The sequence below is a fragment of the Mus caroli genome, unplaced genomic scaffold (genome assembly GCF_978045245.1).
Source record: "Mus caroli unplaced genomic scaffold, Mus_caroli_1 scaffold_10, whole genome shotgun sequence".
NCBI classification, from domain to species: domain Eukaryota; kingdom Metazoa; phylum Chordata; class Mammalia; order Rodentia; family Muridae; genus Mus; species Mus caroli.
The window spans coordinates 88812256-88834534 of record NW_028227265.1 but is presented as its reverse complement, the minus strand read 5'-3'; the positions used below and the strand labels follow the sequence as shown (position 1 = coordinate 88834534).

Below are 22279 nucleotides of genomic sequence, written 5' to 3'. Positions count from 1 at the left end.
AAACATACAAAGTTGTATAGCCCCACCTGTCCTACTGAATCAGTGTCCATTGTACCAAGAGCAACACTGAAACCAAAGGAACCAGGAGACAGTTGCATCTCTAGCCATTTTATAATCCACTGGTGTCCTGCAGAAGCGAGACAGAGAAACAGAGTTCTCATAGCTAGGCAGGAGCTCACACGGAGGGTTCTGGTTTTTTGGACAGTCTCTCAGAGAGAGACGAAAGTGAGTGAGAAATGGCCACATAGCAACTCTTGTGTTCTAGGAAGCTGATAAACAGTGGGCCAGCTCTTCCCTCGGTGGCTGTTTGGAATCATGATGGGCCTTTAGAATGCTATGGCTAATGCAGTTTTCATCAGTGAAGGCATAAGTAGTAGTGATATTTCTTGTAGCTATTTCAGTCATGCTGAATAAAACAGAACCAGACATAAGGGAGAGTTGTGGACAGAAATCAGAGATTAGAGCCTCATGCTTTCACAGTACTATCTCACTTATTGAGTGATAATATGAAGCATTGATCCTTATTAATTTTGTTGTTCTCCTTGGATAAAACTTGGCCTGGTAGCTCACATCTATAATTAAAGTTATTTTAGAGGCTCTGTCTGGATGGTTGCAAGTTTGAGGCCAACTTGGGCACATTGTGAGACACTGACTCAATAACAAAACCAAAACCAACCCAAAAATGCCCTAGAGATAACTTTTCAGTCACACATTACTACTGTAACTTAGAAAACCAGGCTTTGGATTGGAAAGATAGCTCATTAGATAAAAATGTTTGCCACTAAGCCTAGTGACCATAGCTCCATCCCTGAGTTCCCCTCTGTGGAGGAGAGAACAGAGTTCCCAAAGTTGTCTTTTGACCTCCACATGCTTATATATCTAAACACATACATAGTAATAAATAAAATTTAAAGTATGATATAAAAATTCAAAAGAAATCTAGCCCTTGACCTTGATATTTTCCTTGATTCATGTTTTTTCTCCGTCTTTGTAAATATCTAAAAATTATTTTTATTATTGCTATATTACATATATAATTATCATTATTCTCTTTCTGGTGTGTGTGTGTGTATGTGTGTGTACTGGGTAAAAGTCCCCAACTAGATGCATATGTGTGTAGGTTAGGGGAAAACTCCATGTAGTTTGTTGTTTTCTTTCACATTTATGTGTTCTAGGATCAAATTCTAATTTCTGGTAAGTGCCTTATGGCTTATTCACTTCTCTGGTCAGTCCATCTTTGAAAACATTTTTAGGTTGTTTTATTTTACATTTGAGTGTTTTTCCTTTATGTTTGTGTGTGTAGCACATGGCTGGTGCCCTTGAAGGGCATTAGATCATCTGGAATTGAGAGTTAAAGATAGCTTTGAGCCCCAGTCCCCACTCTGTTAAAGAACATTACTCATTCTTGGACTCCCCTCTTCTACTCTTTCCCTAAACCCATCCTTCTTTTTCCTTAATGTCCTTTTTTTAAAAAACAAAACAAAACAAAACTGACTGTCTACGTCACTTTTCTGTTGCTGTGGTAAAGTACCATGACTAAGGCAACTTATAAAAGGAAGGGTTTATTTTATTTGGCTTAGGTTCCAGAGGATGAGAATCCATTGTGATGGGAAAGCAGCAGGCATGTCAGCTTGAGCAAGAAGCTAAAGGTTTATTTTATGTCTTGACCTGTAAGCAGGAAACAGCATGAAATCAAAATGGTGTGAATCTTTTAGATCTCAAGAGCCTGCCTTCAGTGACATACCTCCTCCATCAATGCCACAGGTCCTAAGCTCACACCCAAACACTGCCATCAACTGGGGACCAAGTATCGAATATCTGGGATAATGGAGGCATCTCATTCAAACTAGTAAATACAATTAGTACTGACTGTGTTTACATGGTCCCTGTCTTATCCATGCTATATGGTTGACTGGCTTGTGCAATAATGCAGGTAACAATGGCTCTTTGAGTTGATAAGTGTAGTTGTCATGTTCAAAAGACAGCATTCCACAGCAGTCCTTCCTAGTCACTGGCTCCTATGGTCTTCTGCCTCCTCTTCTACAATATTTCCTAGGCCTCGTTTGAGAGAATGACAAAGATGACCCATTTGGAGTTGAACACTTCACAGTCACTTTCATAGAGCTTTAACCAACCGTGAGTCTCTGTATTAACCTATGCTCACCGCAAAAACTTTAATTGGCTAAAGTTGAGAGCAGCATACATCTATGGCAATGAGCATAATATTTAGAAGATGGCTTGAGAACATGTCCTTTAAGCAAAACAGCGGTAGTAGGTTCTCATGTAGGGCTTTTGATTTCCCTAGTCGTGGACTTTTTGAAGTAAGTTTTATAGTACCAGGCAATAATTTCCTCCTGCAGTGCAGTCCTCAAGTCCAATAAGTCAGTTATCACTTGATGGTCATGCCACTGTTTTACCAGTGACCTGACAGCTACTGTAGCATGCAGGGGCCACCACTAGGTGGAACTATTGATGGATGGTTCTCCTCTCCATATGTATGGTGCTCATATCTTTTTCCACAATATTTTTGGTAGAATTCCCCTTTTGCTTATGGACCTGTTTTATGTACATACAGTAGTAAACTAGCAGTTAAGAGAATTATTCCCAGTAACTTTCATGCAGAATAGGTAATTATGACTAGGCTTCAGTCTGAAAAACCAATAAAGAACTCAGAAATTTAAATTTGAGGTAATGAAATATTAAATTATGTTCTTAGAAATAAAAGAGGAGATTTGAATCCTCATATCACAGAAACAGCAAAATAATATGGGAGTTTATATGATATTATCAAAGCAGCTGCTTCAATCTGGGAAGCATACGTAGCAAAGATACTTCTCTCACTTATATAGAATGACAGTGGTATTCTTATGGAAATAGTAAAAGAGATGCGACCTTTCTATCTTTGCCCTTCTTATCCCGATTATCAATCTTGTGTCTCTTGGAGATACTAATTGTCAGAGATCCTAGTGAACAGTTATGTGGCTAGCTTTTGCAGCTGAGAGAAAGGCTTCACCAGAGAAAAGTGGAATGTGACCCAGCATTTGTGTTTATCCTTAGGGTAGTTAAAATTCATAACTGGGCTAATAGATATAACAGTGCATATAAAAAGAAAACTAGCAACCAGAGAGACTTCACAGATGCACACTACTAGAGCAAGCATTTTGAAGGAAATACAGGGCTGGTGAGATGGCTCAGTGGGTAAGAGCACCTGACTGCTCTTCCGAAGGTCCAGAGTTCAAATCCCAGCAACCACATGGTGGCTCACAACCATCTGTAACAAGATCTGACTCCCTCTTCTGGAGTGTCTGAAGACAGGTACAGTGTACTTACATATAATAAATAAATAAATCTTTAAAAAAAAAAAAAAGGAAATACATACTTGACTTGAACAAAATAAGGGTATGTAAGCAGCTTGAGTTATAATGTGTGAATTCTTTAAAAACAGAGAAATGATTTTGTTAATCTTAGTATTGTTGTTAAAGAGGGTAGATATTATTAACTCCCAAATTAACAATTTTGAAAATCAAAGAATTCTGTCCAAAAAGTATAGACCAAAAAGTAGTAGGTGATAAAAGCTATTGGAACGGCTTATTTTAGAAGCTTAAGAGAAAATCTTGGACCTGTAAAGTGCTATGAGTTGTAAAATAAAAAGCAAGCAATATTTAAATACATAATAAAATGATAAAGACTTTGAGAGTCGTAGTACAGTTAGATACAGCCAACTTTTGTCCATCCATGGAGGGAAGGGGGAAACTGCATGTACAGGGTAACCAAATTCCTGACAGTCAAAGATGAGTTAAACAAATGACTCTGTTTACAGAGCAAAAAACCCCTAACTGGCATCAAGCAATCTTGCATTCTGTAGAAGAAAAATGAATACATAATCCAAATATGGACGCAGATACCTATTACTAGCATTTGGTAGGACTTAATTCATTTAAAGGCATTCAGATCTATGTCCAATTTATTGAAAACAAAACAAGCAAACAAAAAGGGGTATAGGTTATAGTGGGCTGGGACTGCAATTTAAGAATCCTATAATCAGCTAAGATACCTGGCTTAGCCTGTTTGAAGCAAACTATGGAAATCAGATGTGACTCATAATAAAGTGACCTTTGTCTAAGAAAGATAAGATAGAACACTTAACTAGTCATGGTCTTACACACCTGCAGCCTCAAACCTATGGAGGCTGAGTCAAGAAGATTGCTTTGAATCTGATGAGCATCTGGGCTACAAAGTTGCAGACTACATCCTGTCCCAAGGAACCAAAAAGAGACAGACACATACATACACTAACACACTTGTTGTTGTTGCTTTTTGAGACAGGATTTCTCTGTATTTCTGGAATTCTGTAGACCAGGCTGGACTCAGAGATCTGCCTGACACAGTCTTCTAAGTGCTGGGATTAAAGGCATGCACTGCTCAGCTATGAGGTATATACACTAACAAATTCACACACACAAACCAATCTCAGTGTATATTCAAAGGTAAAGAGGCTGAAGCAGGAGGATTGAGTTATCTTTGTCTAAGAAAGATAAGATCTACACTAGCTAGTCACAGTTGTGTACACCTGTAGACCCAGCACTATGCTCAAGAGCAGATGGAATTTTTAGAGTAAGACCATGTAGCAAAAGAAAAAAAAAAAAAACCAATAGAATATTAGACAATTGACTGTACAGTTAACTTCAGAAACATTATCATGATATATTACCAGAAAATCTGTTTTTAAAGAAAAGAGTCATATTCACCATGGTAGGTTAGATTTCAAGTCATTCCTAATTAAATTTAAAATGGACTAAGCAAAACAAAACAAAAATCAGTTAAGGATGATAAAGCCATTAGTCAGTGCCTGTCACACTTTAGAATGGAAACACTTCACAGGCATTTCTGTCAAAATGGAAAAATAAAGAGGTACTTTTCCTATTACCACCCTGTTTGCTTATTCGGAAACTAAGGACCAGAATTATTGGAGTAACTGAAATATTTGTTTCTGTCAGTATTTTTATTAATGTTAATAAGGTAAACTATTGAAGTGGTTGGTAACTGAATAAGAGGCCAAACGCTTTTCTTTGCTCTAACAAGAAAAACAGTTGTTCTATAGAACCTATATTTTTTGAACAATATAAAAAAGATTAAGTATAAAAATAGGTAAAAATGTATAATATATAACTCTTCAGATTAAGTGCATTTAGTTTTAGTCTGTTTTGCATTGCCTTGGGTTGTTTTTGAAACTGACAAAGGAGAAGAAGACTCTCGGCATATATGGAAAGATAAACATCTAATTTTGGCCAAGAAAAGAAGCTAAGTAGGGCTTGCTTACCAAATGAAAAAGCATACTGTATAACTTCTGTGACCAAAAGAATAAAAAATGACCTTGCAGGTAAGGTAGTGGTGTGGTGACACATGCCTTTAATCTCAGCACTTGAAGGCAGAGACGGATATTTGTGGGTTAGAGGCCAGCCTGGTCTACAAACTCTTTCTCAAACAAACAATGTAAGAAATAAAACACGAAATATGAGGGTTACTATTTCAGTGGGAAGAGGATAGACTTAACCATCAGTTCATATAGAATAAAAGAAATTATTGTGTCATACAATAAAATGAGTGTGAAGTGTAAAAAGCTTAGAAAATGTAGCAGTGTGAGTTTTTGTTTGTTTTTGTCTCTAACCCTAACCTTGGAGTCTAGTAGAGAACTCAGATCTTAGGAGATTTGCCTTACGTTTAGTTGCGGTGTTGTGATGAGTATCAGGAGATAAATGAACTGTTAGAACGAATTATTGTCACCCAGTCCTTCTAAAGGTTATTCTGAAGGTATTCAAAGCCGTTATTTTGTATTCCGTTTATGCCAGGCCATAAGTACCACTAAAAGCCGAGTTACTTGTAATGTTTTACTGTGGAAATGAGTTTCCCTTTCAGATGAAGTTAGTTGCAACTGATAACAGCTGTCACTTTTTTTACCCGAGGGTATGAAAGTGCCAGTGTGTCTAGCACATGTGAACCTTGCAAAAATAGGAACAGACATTCAGCCCAGACTGAAGAGCCTGTTCAAGCAAAATTATTCAGCAGAAAGAATCATGAACAGCTGGAAAAAATAATAAAATATAGTAGGTCTGCAGAAATATCTTCAGGTATGTTCCTCTTTTTTTTGTTTGTTTTAATCGAGGGAATTAATCTTAAATTGAAAAGCTACACTAAAGCAAGTTTTAATAATAGACTATCACAGATTCCTATCATGTGAAAGGTTTTAATCATAGAGAAATGTAAACTATAAACAGCCTGTGTTGCTGTGATCTCTTTAGTGTTTCTGACACGTTAAAAAATTCTTTGTAAACAAATAATTGTTATTAATACGGAATTCCTAATTGAAATTCTAGTAATCTTACCTAAATAGGATTTGATATGAAATCTCATTACTTCTCTTCTTAAGACATTTAATGCATCCTGCCTGTGATAAAATGTGTGTGCCTTATTTTAACAAATACAGCTAGCAAGGAATTAGTTCCTTCTTGCCTTGTATATTCACGTCTCACAGTCCTTTGCCTTGTTGAACCCTTTGCTTTCAGTGATACTGAGTTAGAGCATTCCCATGGCTGCCATGTTATTTCTCAGCTCACCAGGTTTTTTTTTTTTGGTTTTGTTTTGTTTTCTTCTTTCACTCATAAATAGAATTTTAATTCCATAATCTTGAAATTGCATCTGAATCTAAGGTGGAGTAGGTTTCCCTTTCATTTCCATTTGTGTTAGTGTAAAGCTTTTCCATTATCTGACTCAGTATGTAGTATTAAGTGATTTTAGATGTCATGTTGTCCTTTTGAGTCCTTTGAGGGTACGTAACTACTTTTTATATTTTTACACTAAATATCAGTATAATATGTGATTGGTGGTATTCTGTCAGTAAGTGTTTATTGAATGGAGTCAATGACTATCACCATTTTAAGTATTCACCAGTATTTAATGATTTATAAAAAGAGTAGGTACATTTGAAGTACATAGAGTTGGTAACCATAGATTCAGTCTCATTTGTCTCCTTTGGTGAATATGGTATCATCTATTTGTATCATACTTTATATACAAAATTGTTGATTATAGAATTTTTATGCATATCATTTAAGCCTATAATGCTCTATTATTTTATTTTTATTTTTCAGTTGGGGAATTATAGGGAAGGTACCTGCTTTCTTCCAACAATTTTTAAAACGGTTGGCAATACAAATTGTACTTTTTTGTAAAATCTTTGAAAATGATGCCCTTGTAACGATGCTTGTAACTATTCTTTGGGATTCACTTGTGGAAAAGTGAAAAAAAAAAGGAGGGTTTAGTATTGGCTGAAGAGTATAATTCCATCTATGTATGAATAGAAATATAAAGGCAAACAAGCATAGAAGAAAATGTATCAGAACATTTGCAGTGACCTTATGAACTATGGTTTCTGAATTGCATGTAGTAGATAGTTGTTAGTTCTTTAATCAGAAAAGAAACTTCACATTTGCTTGTATTTTGAAATGGCTTTCTCAAATTGCTAGGAGTTAGTAGCACTTTCAACTGTAAAGGTCAAGATTGTTTTGGCAAAAATAACAAATCTATTGCCTTGGACTCAGCAAAATTTTTAAATTTTCATCTCTTTTCACTATTTTTACCCAACACTGTTATTGTCAAAGAATCAGGTAAGAGTTGAGAAAAGGTACAGGCATAATAAAAATTGAGTAGAATTATTTTAATTGAAAGTCAGTATTCCATACCTTATTATTGCCATTAAAAAAAAAAAGTCTGGTACAGTGGCACATGCCATTAATCTCAGTACTTGGGCAGAGTCGGGTATATCTGTCTGAATGGTAGCCAGTCTGGTCTACATATTGAGTTGTCTGTCAGAGGTACATAGTAAAAACCTGTTTCAAAAAATTTGTTGAATTTTTTGTGAATTAAATAGTTTGAGGGTGTAAATATGCTGCTCATCAATATTCTAAAGGGTGTGTTTTTCATTTTCTGTGACACTAAGATACTCTACATTATTGATGCTTGTTGTGACTTGGCCTATTAACATGGTAATTAGAGTGTAACATTTATTGGTATTATTGGATTATGCTTTCCTCTTTTCCCACAGTAATTATAGGAGTGTCTGTTTTTATACTCTCTACCTACCCTCAAAAAAAAAAAAAGATAGTGTATCACTATGGTTGTCATCACTAATCACAGCAACTTAGTTTATAGCAGGGTTTTTAAATGAGAACACTTCCCATTTTTAAATGAAACAATATTTCTATGGATGTTTTTGTGCATATATGTTTTTGCACCAAGTGAATGACTAGTGCCCAGGAAGCAAGGAGAAGGTATCTGATCCCCTGGGACTATAGTTAAGGTGCTTGTGAACACCCATGTGAGTGTTGAGAATCAGACTAAGCACTGGAGCATCAGCCAGTGCTTACTCCTAACCAGGGAGCCATCTCTCCTGCCCACCCAAGGAGAATATTTCCAAATACAGCATAAACTATTATCTGCAGTAACATGTCACTGTGGGTAAACATCTTTTTAGATTTTCTTTTTTTCTCATTCACTTATTCATATTATAATAAGCCCTGTCTTTACAACATTTTATGCTTATCCTATGTCTACCCTTTACTACAGCACATGTCAGAATTTTACAGCAGTCTTAACAGTTGAAAAGAAATACATGTGAAGTGCCAGGAGCTAACACTCTACTTAGTTCTAGTGTCCACATTTGTTACTTTTCTTTATTGAACTTAAAGTCCTTATCCTGATTTGTTTGTTTTAGTTTTATGAGTCAGTCTCTGTAGAGCCTTGGCTGTCCTACTAGTCTGACCTTGAACACAGATCCACCTGCCTCTGCTTCCTGAGTGCTGGGATTAAAGTCGTGTGTTACCAGGCCTGACTTGTTTTGGTTTTTACTTTATGAGTGTGGTGTTTTGCCTGTGTATGTCTGTGCGTTGGGTGCCTGATGCTGGAGCTGCAGACAGTAGTCAGACATCATGTGGGTGCTGGGGATTGAACCTGACTGAGTCCTCTAAAAGAGCAGCTAGCACTCTTAACTTTCCAGCCATCTTTCCAACCCTTGAATTTCTTTTCATTTTTAGATTTAGCTTGGTGTATATATGTTACTAATCTCACAAAAAATAAATCCTCATATTTTGAAGTCTTTGATTTATAATTCACAGTTGGCAAAACTGGCCACTTTTCTTGCTTTATAAACATGAAACCTAGCCAACACATCTATAAAGGTAGTAGAAACAATTTTTTTGTGACATAGTGTTTAAAAATTATTTGCTTCATATATTTGAGATATTGAAACACATTAAGGTTTTTGTAAATAGATACCAGTGTTTTTATACTGCAACCAGTTTCTGCTACCAGTCAGTATCTGAAAAAATAATATACCATCAAAAAAAAAAACCCAAATATGATGGGCATAGGCTATAATAAATAAAGATCATAGAAATTTAGAAATATTCCAAAATGCTATTTTGATTCAGAAGTACAGATTTGTATTAGTACATGTTTATATTATTTAGAATTACAAAAGTATTCTACCTCCAGCAGAACATAAGAGGGATTTTTTATTTAATACGATTTGCATATGATATACAGTTATATAAACATCTTAGCTCCTTTCTGCAGTGATATGTGAATAGAAAGTAAAGTCCTATTTGAATCCTTAGAGGACTCTAGAGAAGGTAAAACAAAGGCAAGAGAGATGGCTGAGCTATTAAATATTCAACTCTAGATAAAACAAGAACCCAGACCTGACAAAACTAGATTCTACAGTAGTAGAATCAAGATTAGGTTGGCAGAGAAGAGGGAGCTTTCTAGCATTCATTTTAGTTTAGGAGGAAAGACTGACATGGAGTTTAAATCTCTTAACTACGCAAAAGGAGAGATGGAAGTTAGAATTAATTAGGAGTAATTTTATTGTAGAATAATAGCAATAATAATAGCAAACTACTAAGCCATTAATATACTATTTTCTTAGAGCTTTGAAACATCATTTTAAAAATTAAACTATGGTTTAACTTGCCAAACATGAATTGAAAGTTTTCATAACAAATAATATATCCTGATTTGGATGTTTTCCTTTAAGTGGGGATGTCTTGGTTTTCAATTCTACTTAATGTCACATTCATTTTAATACATCGCATGTGGACATTTTGAAACTGTTAAGAGATAGCATCTTTTAAAATGTCTGACTGCCTTAAGGACAAATTGGTTGCATGTGTTTACTCTTATTTTATGTTTGTGGTAATTAATATCTGGACATGTAGTGCAACTTAGCTAATTAGTACAAAGGTTAATTTTCATTATTTTTGTATTATCTTATTTCTATTCTGCAAAAGTGATTGTATCTTTATACTCTTTGCATGCTTAAAAAAACAACATATATTGAAACAATCAACCTTTTTTATCTCTTAGAATCATTGATTTTTTTGAAGAAAAAAACTAGATACTTGCAGTTCTACTGTTCTAGTAAAATAACAGAATTTGAGAGCTAGAAGAACTACTTGGATATGGGTTGCTTTTGGTTCCATTTCCATTTCTAGAAAGAACACAAAATTACCTAATTTATACCCTGAATAAAAGTCTAGGGCTAACAATATGGTACAGAGTAGCATATGTGAGGTGCAGGGATTGTTTTCCATCAGTAAACACTCACCCCAAAGACTATGACTTTGAAAGTGTGTTGCCAGTCCATGGGGCAGTATTTTATTTAAATAATTCAGTGATGTGGAGAGTCTTGACAACTATAGATGGGCACCTTCTACTCTGATTTGTACCAGTTAAGTACATATTACATTGTAGTGACAAGTTATGACATAATTATGCATTGTTAAGCCACAGCATTTTTTTCCTCTGAACATTAATAGTAGATCTCCCCTGCTTATTACATTCAAGAGCTTATTGATTTTAAGTGACTAGTCCCATGAAGTACATACAGTTTTCCAGGTTTTGTTTTTAATTGTGGTTTTGTTTAATTTTCAGACCAGTTTTTGGCTATATAGTCCAAGCTGCTGGCCTTTAACTTACAGCCTTCCTTATGTTCCCCAGTTCTAGAATTATAGGTCATTCTTTTTAACTGAGAAGTTAGTATAATTCTAAGTGGTATCAGATATTGCTATTCTTGAATTCAAATATTTTAATACATAGCATTTATCTTAATAATGTAAGATTAATTCTTTAAAAGCCCTGAAATAGGATTTGTTGTGTTAAAGCTTAGAAAATGATGTAGATTAATAGGAGTTACTATGAAGGTATTTTATTATTATTTTCTTGATCTTTTTTTATCTTCCAGAGACTGGAAGTGATTTTTCTATGTTTGAAGCTTTGCGGGACACTATTTATTCCGAAGTGGCTACATTAATTTCTCAAAATGAGTCTCGTCCACACTTTCTTATTGAACTTTTCCATGAGCTGCAGCTACTTAATACAGACTACTTGAGACAGAGAGCTTTATATGCATTGCAGGTATCTGCTACCTCATATTCTTCTCTCAGCTTACTCAGTGCTTCTATACGGGTAGCTCCTTACATGAAGCACGTCCTTTCTCTGTATATTTTTATTTATTTTCTGTCTTTTTTGTTTGTTTCTTTGTTTGTTTGCAACATTTAATTTAAAACTTCTTGTATAGCTTTAGTATGTTTTAGTTTATCTTTACATGCATTTTTCTGTGCTTAATATTTAAGCTATGAAAAATACTTTATTTTTCTTCCATTTGCCACTGCTTTGAAGTTTGTACACATAAATTTGGAATAAAGCATATATCTATTGTATATAAATGTCTTTATTTCATTATTTAGGATATAGTATCCAGGCACATTTCTGAAAGTGATGAAAGAGAAGGAGAAAATGTAAAGCCTGTGAACTCTGGCACTTGGGTAGCATCCAACTCAGAGCTTACTCCGAGTGAGAGCCTTGTTACTACCGACGATGTAAGCTAATATTATGTGTTAAATGTGGGCACACGTTCAATGTATAATAAAGAAAGATTGACATTATTGATAGATTATAGATATAGATAATATTGTTGATGTTTTAAAAAATGATATACTTTGAAGCCTGCAATAGACACATATACATATCTTTAATAGGTATTTAATACATCTTTGTTGAATTCTTCAGAAGATTAGGTAGACCAAAGAGTGGTCAAGTCAGAAAACTTTTAAATATATAAGTACAAAATAAATCAAGTCTGTAAAAGAAAAACCTGGACAAAAGAAAATCATCCAGGAAAAAAGTAAAATTTAATGTATTCTATTTAGACAAGTTTATGAATCAACTAGAAAGATTGGGGAAAAATGATAAGATACTTTTATGTATTAGATATTTGAAAATGACCCATTTACAGGTACATTTATAGTTTTTGTATAGCAAATACTTATATAATTCAAGCATCTGAAGATCTCTAAGAAAGAATAAAATAATGGATTAGCTTATAGATAGAGTTGAAATAACATTGTTGTGATTTTTACCACTATTGTAATGTTAACAAAAGTATTCTGAAGATGATATTTCTCCAAAAGGATATTTTATCTCTTTTTTAGGTAAGGATAATCTGTTTAGAAAATATTGAGGATTTTCTTTTCTTTTTTTACTCCTAAACATGTGCTGAAGATAATACCTCCTACACTGTCCCTTATTCTTGTTCTATACTATGCTATAAATCATATGCTACTATAAAAGAAACTGTCTAAAAATTCCATAGTTTACATTTTGTTGTGTTTGTGCATATGTAGTGCTTGTACATGTGTGTGGTGGTGGTGGTGTAGTAGTAGTATGTGTTTGTGTGCCTGTGTATGGAGGCCAGGAGTTGGCATGGAGTGTCTTCCTTGATTGCTTTATACATTATCTTTTGAGACAGCATCTCTCATTGAACCTGGTGCTTGCTGATTACTGGATATTGTGATCACTTGGGAAAGACTCAGTTTCATAGTTTTTATTTTTATAATGTTAAATATAAATTAGGAAGTGATTACTTATTACAGTTAGCTGAAGATGATATGTTCCTTTTTGCAGAAAATAAAAAGGCAGGTAGCTATGCGTCTATTTATTTATCCATCCACCTAATTTATTTGGAGCAGGGGAATGAATTGCTGGATTATATTGTAAACGTTATTAGATATTGCAATAACTTGGGAAAGACTGAAATCAAGTCATAGAAATTGTATTGATGAGAGATGATGTATATTAACTATAGAGAATGCAAAAGGACCTTCTTGACTGGTGCAAATTGTCTTTGTATATGTGTTTAAACTTGATTTTGTGTGTGTGTGTGTGTGTTGGGAGAAGGTCTCATTTTATAGCCCTGACTATAAAATGAAGTTTGAAGTTGGAGGACACAGACATGACACTCATGTTTTCAGCATCATTCTGTTCACTTACTTTATGTGCTTCTCTTTCAAAGTTCTTCTCAAATGTTTCCTAAGTTAAAGAAACAATATGAATGTCATGTCCTTATGTAAACCAGGCTGGCCTTGAACTCATAGAGATATGTGTGTCTCTGTCTCCATAGTACTGTGTCTAAAACCACTATATCCAGATAATGGTTTTTAGCATGAGAGAAGCTAATTATGTAAGTGTATTCATTTGTCCAAACTCATTAAACAATACACTTAAAATAGGTACATTAATGTATGTTAATTGTACCAATAAAATGTAATTTCATAAAATTATGAATGTCATGTTTTTCTTCAGATATAAGGCAGTGAGATACATAAAGTAAGGATATAAAGTGTCCATGAGATGTAAAGATAATTTAAAATGTTAACTATCAATTTATAATCTTTAGTGAAAGTTGGCTTTCTTATTTTCATTTAGCAAAAATGTTCTCCAAGATTACTTAATGTTTTAATGTTTATTATGGATTATATGGCATTCTTGTCTGAGTAGAGTTCTCATTGCAACTTTTTAGTATACCTTTTAATTGTATGCTTTTATACAAATAATAGTTTCTGTGTTAAATCTTTAATGTTTATGAAATGTTTAGAAGGAATATTTAGGAATTGTTTCTTTAACTTAGGAAACATTTGAGAAGAACTTTGAAAGAGAAGCACATAAAGTAAGTGAACAGAATGATGCTGACAATGTGAGTGTCATGTCTGTGTCCTCCAACTTCGAACCATTTGCAACAGACGACCTAGGTAAGTAGTGCTCTTCCTCACCTAGCACGTGCTTTAGATGCTTTCTTGGCAAAGTTGAAGGAATAAGGAATAACTAAGATGAACCCAAAAATACCCATCAGTCCAAATCCATGACTCTTTTGTTAATTCCTTGATTTGGGGCAAATCATCCACTCTCTATCACTATGCAGATGCTGACCAAGTAGGACTTTATCTCATTTGCTCTATTCGTGGGTAAAACATAGACCTTCATATATAAATGACAGTAGTTTTATTTTCATTAAATTTTATTTTACCTTAAGGAGAAAGGTCATCTATTTAGTTCTTCAAAATTCACAGTTTTTCCAAATATTTTTTTTCTTTTTCTTTTTTAAAAATTTTATCTATATGAGTACACTGCCTTCAGACACACCTCAGATAGGTATCAAATCCCATTACAGATGGTTGTGAGCCACCTTGTGGTTGCTGGGAATTGAACTCAGGACCTTTGGAAGAGCAGTCAGTGTTCTTAACCACTGAGCCATCTCTCCAGATCCTCCAAACATATTTTCAATAAAATAAGAATAGGTAGAGGTAAAAGCTCAGAGTCTGTAATAATCCCTTTACTTAGGTGGTGGTGCAGTGTGAGGCAAGCTACTTAAGTGCTGTCATTTTTAGGGTCATTTAAGGATTAGACAAATAACTATGATGATGTACATGAAGCGTCTCATTAATACAGTAAATAGAATACTTTAAAATCTAATTCTGGGCTGGAGGGATGGCTCAGCACTTAAGCTTGCTTGCTGCTCTTCCAGATGAGCCTGGGTTTGGTTTCCAGCACCTACATCAGGTGGCTCATTACTACCTGTAACTCCAGTTCCCAGGGAACTGGCCTCTCCTGGCCTCAGTGGGCTACTGCACATATGTGTCATTCACTCACACAGATACATGCACATAAATAAAAATAGATCCTTGAAAAAGCTAATTTTCTTCCCTTATGCTTAGTTTTATTTAGTTTTTGAGAGTATGCAAAAGGATTTGCTTTTGTATATTCTAGAAATATTTCTGTTCCAAATTCAGGTAACACTGTGATTCACCTGGATCAAGCATTAGCCAGAATGAGAGAATATGAACGCATGAAGACCGAGACAGAAAGTAACTCAAATATGAGATGCACTTGCAGGGTTATTGAGGATGAAGATGGTGCTGCCGCCGCTACCACAGTCAATAATTCAGAAGGTATATTTTTAGTATGATCAAAAGTAGTAATCAGAGTTGCAAATAAAACTCTGGAGTTAACTCTTAATTCCACAATTTAGGAGGATGAAGCAGGAGTATTAGAAGTTTAAACCTAGTTTTGACTACATTGCAAATTCAGAACCAGTTTGAAATATATACCGGCCACCCTGTGTTTAAAAAAAGTTAAGCCCCTTTTAATTCTAGTGGTTTTGTTATTTATTTCTTTTAATTTATAAGGATTGCTAAAACTACTTGGTTTTTCCTTTCTATTATTTTAATATAAAATTATTATGATATTCTATAAAGTAATATTTAAATGTGTATATATTTATGTACATAATGTCATTGGCTTTTGTTGACATATCATTTTTCTTAAAAAAAATAGAAACACCCATTATTGAGAATCACAGTTCACCACAACCTATAAGTGATGTTTCTGCCGTCCCCTGTCCTAGAATTGATACTCAGCAACTGGACCGCCAAATTAAAGCAATTATGAAAGAAGTCATTCCTTTCTTGAAGGTAAACAATACAAAATAAAGCAGCATATATAATTTCTAATAATGACCGTATAAGACTTACTTATAAATGGTGCCATTGAAATTAACAGGGCAAAGAATAAAATGGAAAAGTGGAATATGAGTGCGGTTGTTAATTCTAGTTTCAAGAGGCATAGACAGGCAGATCTCTGAGTTTGAGGCCAACTTGGTATACAGAATGAGTTCGAGGTCAGATGAAGAGGTAAACTATAAAAATATGTTTCAGTCAGGCTTGTTTTAATTTTTTTCATGTCACTTTTTTTAAAAATAGTTTTTTTATAAAATATATTCATTGTTTCACCTCCCTCATCTCCTCCTAGGTCCTCCTTACCTCCCCACCCATCTAACTTCATGTCCTCTCTTGAGAGAGAGAAAGGGGGGTGGGGGAGAAACCCTTAAAAAGGGGAACCATAGTATCTAAGCAAAAGACGGGTAAAGTTAAAAAAAAAAAGGCTCAGCCAAAGCATCATGAGATAGCTGTTAGACAAACTTGATCTATAATGTCATTTAACTCAATGATCTGTCTTGGTAAGAGAAGGATATTGACATCAAATACTGTTGTTTTGGGGCTTAATCTACTTCTGTACATTTAGGAACATGTTTTATTAATAGGAGTCACATGTGTTTGAAGATAGCTCAGTGGCTAAGAGAACCCATGTGTTGTTTCACAAGTGTCTACGAGGTCAATGCCAGGAGATGTGATGCCATTTTCTGGCCTCAGACACTGGCAACAAATGTGGTACACGTACATGCAGGCCCCCCACCCCCCACCCCTTGGTATCATCTAGTTTGGCTACCTCATTGCTAGTGGGAAAGGGAAATTGGACCTGGAGGAAGGGTGACAGGGCTTGCGTAAATGAATTAAATAGCTGAAAAGGAATGAGAACCTCGAGATTGTTTCAGGGCTATTCTAGACTGATCTCGAGAAGCTAACCAGCCCCCCTCCCCCACGCCCCCTCCCCCACGAGACAGATGGTGGTGGATATCACAGCTTGGCTTAGATCTTACAATAATTCTCCCGTCTTACCCTCTAAGTACTAGAATTACAGACATGTAATTACAGACATGTACACACTTGGTTTTCAAAAGGTTTTTATGGTACAGTTAAGAAGAGGCTTGCTTTAAGTGGCATTTGAAAAGAGAAAGATATTTCATAATATCTAGAGACATTTTTAGTTGTTGGTTTAGGTGCAGGTGTTGCTAGTGGAATTCCTAGGACACCATACCACAGCAACTCTTACAAGAGAAAACATTTAATTGAGGGCATGCTTACAGTTTTAGATGGATAGTCCACCATCATCATTATATAGTGGAATTTGATGATAGGCATGGAAGACATGGCAGGCATGAGAGTTCTGACCCATAGGCAGAGAGATACTGGGCATGGCATGGGCTTTTGAAACCTCAAAGCCCCATCCCTAAACTTCCTCCAACAAGGCCATGCTTCCTAAACTGTCTAATCTCACCAAAGAGTTTCACACCCTGGGGTCTAAGCATTCAACTGTATGACTTGCTGGGGCCATTCTTATTCAGACCACCACAGATATAGAAGGAAATCGGTAGAAGGTGGGTAAGAGTTTAAGAGTAATTGAGATTATCTGAACTACAAGCAAGAAGATAGTCAGCATGCGTAACTCTTCTTACTACAGAAGGGAAGTGATGAGTATGGGAACAGGACATTTGCTCTATTGGTCATTTTCTGGTGTGTGGGTTAAAATCACCAAACCTTTTAGTGTGTATACTATAGAGATTGGCTACGCTTACAAGTGAATCTTCCTAATCTTTATCACACAAATGCAAGAGAAACGAATTTCAAGTTGTGTAGATTAATATTTTTTAAATAATAGATAAGTTTATATCCTAACCTACTAGGATTTTTCTTAGGAGCACATGGATGAGGTGTGTTCGTCTCAGCTTCTCACTTCAGTAAGACGTATGGTCTTGACCCTTACCCAGCAGAATGATGAGAGCAAAGAGTTTGTGAAGTTCTTTCATAAACAACTAGGAAGTATATTACAGGTAAGAGTTTATTTTTGTATGAGTTACCTATACTCCATTTGGTTAGGGATCTTCCCATTTTCTGATATTATAGAACTGATTCAGTAATCCATCCTGATACTCAGTTTAGATGGCATTTTAATATTATCTCTTTTAGTTAACAAGTATAAGGGGACTTTCTGTATTTTTGTTTAATATGGCCACCTCTAGTGACTGTCCCAACTTCAGTAAAATATTATTGGTTTAAAGGAACTGGAGGGATGGCTCAGCTGTTAAGAGCACTTGTTGCTCTTTCGAAGGACCTGGGTTTGGTTCTCAGCACCCATGTCAGGTGGCTCATAACTGCCTGTGACTCCAGCTCCAGGGCTTGGGTATTACGCACTCTGTTCTGATTTTGTTTTAAAGGATCTGTACACACTTGGCATACTCACATAGATAGGTGCACATACACATGACTAAAAATGTTTAAATTTAGTGGTTTGATATTCTACCAATAAGAATAGTTCAAGACTGAAATGCTTAGACAGCATGCTATGATTTAATTTTAACTAATATGAGGAATTTTAGACACTAGAAACCAGCCTCTTTAATTAGAGAAACTACTTAAGAGCATAACAGTAGTACTTTTAAACTATGTCTTAATAAAATTTGGATAACTGGCATTTCACTCTCAACACTTTTTTAGGGATCTTTAAGCGCGTCTCTCTTAGATAATCATAAAGAAGGCGGGACTATGGTCATGCCACTATGACTCACAGTGAGCCTTCTGTTTTATACTTATTCTCTGACTTCCTTATTTCTTCCCCTTTTACACTGCCCAGCCTCTAATAATCTTGTTTATAACATAATGCGGCGACAGATGATCTTTGGTGGGCTTGAGCCAAGGTGTACACTTGAGAAAAAAATGGGCATGCAACAGATCTGATATAAAAGGAAGTTTATTGAGGGAAGGGAGAGGAGGAGGAGTTGGCGGGGGGGGGGGGGGAGGGAGGGAGGGAGTGAGGGGAGAGAGAGAACACAGGAAGAACAGAGGGAACACCAGAAACAGAGAGACAGGTAGGGTCCTTTTATCTGCCCACTGCACACACCTGCCACACCTAGTAGCATGCATGGCATCAGAAGCTACAAGGTCCTTGAGAGCAAGCAGGCCAGTGGCATTGTCTCTACATTAACAACTGTCCTATCCTGTGTTTAGATAAACTGCAGCTTTCAATTATATTGAGGCCATGGTTCTCAACTAGAGAAGATTTTTGTTTCCTGGAAGAGATTTGACAGTGTCTGTAGCTGTTTTGCTTTGTTTATCAGATAAGATGGGTGAGAGCTAAGAAAAGAAGGAAGTGATATACTAGTTAGTGGCCTGGCATGCTGCTAAGCCTATGTGATGTTTATCTTTTCCATTATGATGACCTAAATATTTTCACATTGAGATAGTTAAGTGATGGATATTGTTACTATAGATTACATTTTTCCCTTAATGTGAAGTTCTCTAAGAAATTTTGTTTTGCTTCCTGTTCAGAGGTTAAAGTGGTTTTTAACCAACATAATATTTTTATTGATTATTTGGGAATTTCACATAATGTACCACAATCACACTCACTTTTCAGCCTTCCTCCCCTAAACAGAGATGAATAAAAAAAAAGACAGAAAAAGAAACCCACCAAGTCCAGTTTATGTTGCCCATATATTCACTGGGCCATGATTAAACTGCCAGTGGCCAGTTCCTTACAGAAAATTGAGTCCTTCCCCATCCCCACCAGAAGCCATCGAAGTGTAGAGCTACACTTTGTCACAATTTTTAAGAGTTCTCTTCAATGGCTTCTTGTTTAGACTGTTTCTTTGTGTGTGTGTGTGTGTGTGTGTGTGTGTGTGTGTGTGTGTGTGTGAGAGAGAGAGAGAGAGAGAGAGAGAGAGAGAGAGAGAGAGAGAGAGAGAAAATGTGCGCAGCACTTAGGGATGGGGAAAGAGTTGTTATAGGAGCCTTCTATGGCTCTCATTTTCAACTATGAGTCTACAGTCATTGATCGCACTGCAAAAGAAGTCTCCTTACAGTCAGCAGCAGCTTGGATCCTAGATTTCCACATGGTTTCTGGGGACTTCATGGACCACAGACATCCACATGGCCTCTGGCGGCGCCATGGCAGCCTCAGCTTGGTCTTCAAAGGCAGTACAGACCATGGACAGTATCATGGTCTTCAGGGGCAACACAGGCCACAGACATCAACATGACTTCTTGCAGCAGCACAGACCACAGACATCCACAGGGCCTTCAGGGGTATCATGGCCCAGGGCCGTCAACATGGCCCTTGACCACATCAGGGCCCCAGACATCAACATGGCTTCAGGTGGCAGCCCAGGCCATGGACATCCATTTATCCTCTGGCAATAAAATGGACCAAGAACATCAACATCGTCTCAGACAGTAGCACAGAAACCAATATAACCTCCAGTGATAGCATGGACTACAGACATTCCCATGCCCCACCACCACCACAGACATCAGCATGGTCTCAGGTGGCATCATAGACCATAGACATCCACTTGGACTACAGGCATCAAGACAGCCTGGGCAGGAGCACGGACCATGGACCTTCTGCCCTGGCAGCAAAAAGGCTGAGCCTGCTCAAGCTCTAGGGTGTAGCCCTACTTAGCAGCAACATGCTTACAGCTTTACATGCAAATAGTCATTGCAACTAGTTGTTGATCTGGTTGAAGGTTTCTGATTTTTGACACACCATAAATACTAGACCATCACTGATACTCATCTCACATATCCAGAGTCAGGGTGCTCTTGTGGCTAGGAAGGGCTTCTGGGAACAGGATCTTCCTGAGCTACAAACTGCCACATAGCTCCCTGCCCTCAGTGCATGAGACTCACCAGGCATGACAGTTGTACTCACAGCCTGTGGGCAGTAATGTACCTTGTGCTCCCTTCTTCCCAGCCGGAGCAGCAGGAGCTCTGAGGCTCCATGCTGGGGCTGACTGCCCTACTCAGGAATGCCATGTTGTTTGGTGCAGTTGTACTGTCATATCATGCCTATATCCTTTTAGAGCCTCCATGGGTCTCTTAGACTGCTCTGAGGTCTCTCAGTTGCCATCTTCAGTCAATCCAAGAACTCTGCCTTACACCTTTGGGGGTTTAAAAGGAATCTTTAGGGAAGTGGATGGTCAGGGAAACGCCAACTCTGTTACGGACAGTCATTAGTCATCACCCACAGGTCCTACAGAACACTGAGCTGGAGGACCCTCTGTAAGCCAGTCAGCGCCTTCTGCAACCATCTCAGCACTAGGACCCGTTACTTGGGCCAAGTTGACCCCACAAGCTGCCTCTTAAACTGTTTAAGTGTAGTACTATCACTTTGCCTTTTAGCTAATTTAAAATCTGAGGGAGGTACTAATTTTCTTCATTTTAATCTTCCATTTTGTAAGTATTAAGACTAAAGAACAAATTCAATAATAATCTCAAAGTTGTTCTGACTTTTGTTTATAATTTTGACACATAATTTATAAGGTATATAATTTATCAATGATCTTGTACTTTATAGAATATGATTTATTAACATGAAATAGATAAATAAGGTATTCTTAAGGAAATATCTGAAGTATTAAAAATACTTAAGATAACTGATAGGTAATGATTTTTTTTATAAATTTAGCTTATTCTAAGAGAAAGAAATAGGGCTGGTGAGATGGCTCAGTGGGTAAGAGCACCCGACTGCTCTTCCGAAGGTCCAGAGTTCAAATCCCAGCAACCACATGGTGGCTCACAACCATCCGCAACGAGATCTGGCGCCCTCTTCTGGAGTGTCTGAAGACAGCTACAGTGTACTTACATATAATAAATAAATAAATCTTTTAAAAAAAGAGAGAGAAAGAAATAACTATTTTTTAGAATGTGGTTAAAAGAAATTATTCATAACTCATTTTTAGTCTATTTGTTCAACCCTTTTTGACTTTGGTTTTTTTCCTGATTTTTATCACAGGGTCAAGTCTGTTGAGAGCAAAAGCTAATTTAAACTTTACCTAGAATCATTTCTTTCTCCCCTCTTCTTTCCTTCTCTCCCTCTATTCTTTTTTTTTTTTTTTCTTTTTCGAGACAGGGTTTCTCTGTGTAGCCCTGGCTGTCCTGGAACTCTCTGTAGACCAGGCTGTCCTGGAACACAGAAATCCGTCTGCCTCTGCCTCCTGAGTGCTGGGATTAAAGGCCTCTCCCTCTATTTTTATTTTATTTTATCTTTTTTTTTTGTGAGCTTCTAATTTTAAAGTATTGACTTCTCATTTTGTCTTCTGAGATCTGTTCTGACACTCTGTGCTTTGAGTCTCTTAGCATGCATGTTCCTCTTTGTTTGTAGCACTGGAACTCACTGTGAAGACCAGAATGGCCTTAAACTCAGATACACCTGCTTT

At 36.4% G+C, this 22279-nt stretch overlaps 1 protein-coding gene across 6 annotated transcripts in view; it reads left to right on the top strand.

Moving 5' to 3' along the window:
- The window catches only part of Pcm1 (pericentriolar material 1), a 91915-nt gene that overhangs the window by 55959 nt on the left and 13677 nt on the right, over positions 1-22279 (top strand). For 4 of the 6 annotated variants that reach the window (XM_029481017.2, XM_021169412.3, XM_029481015.2 and 1 more), the window contains 7 exons: positions 5964-6128; positions 11297-11469; positions 11802-11933; positions 14021-14141; positions 15180-15338; positions 15724-15860; positions 17762-17896. In XM_029481017.2, the coding sequence (XP_029336877.1) occupies positions 5964-6128; positions 11297-11469; positions 11802-11933; positions 14021-14141; positions 15180-15338; positions 15724-15860; positions 17762-17896 (1022 nt within the window). The remainder of the gene's footprint in view (positions 1-5963; positions 6129-11296; positions 11470-11801; positions 11934-14020; positions 14142-15179; positions 15339-15723; positions 15861-17761; positions 17897-22279) is intronic. The other 2 variants (XM_029481019.2, XM_029481018.2) reach the window with 1 other exon arrangement.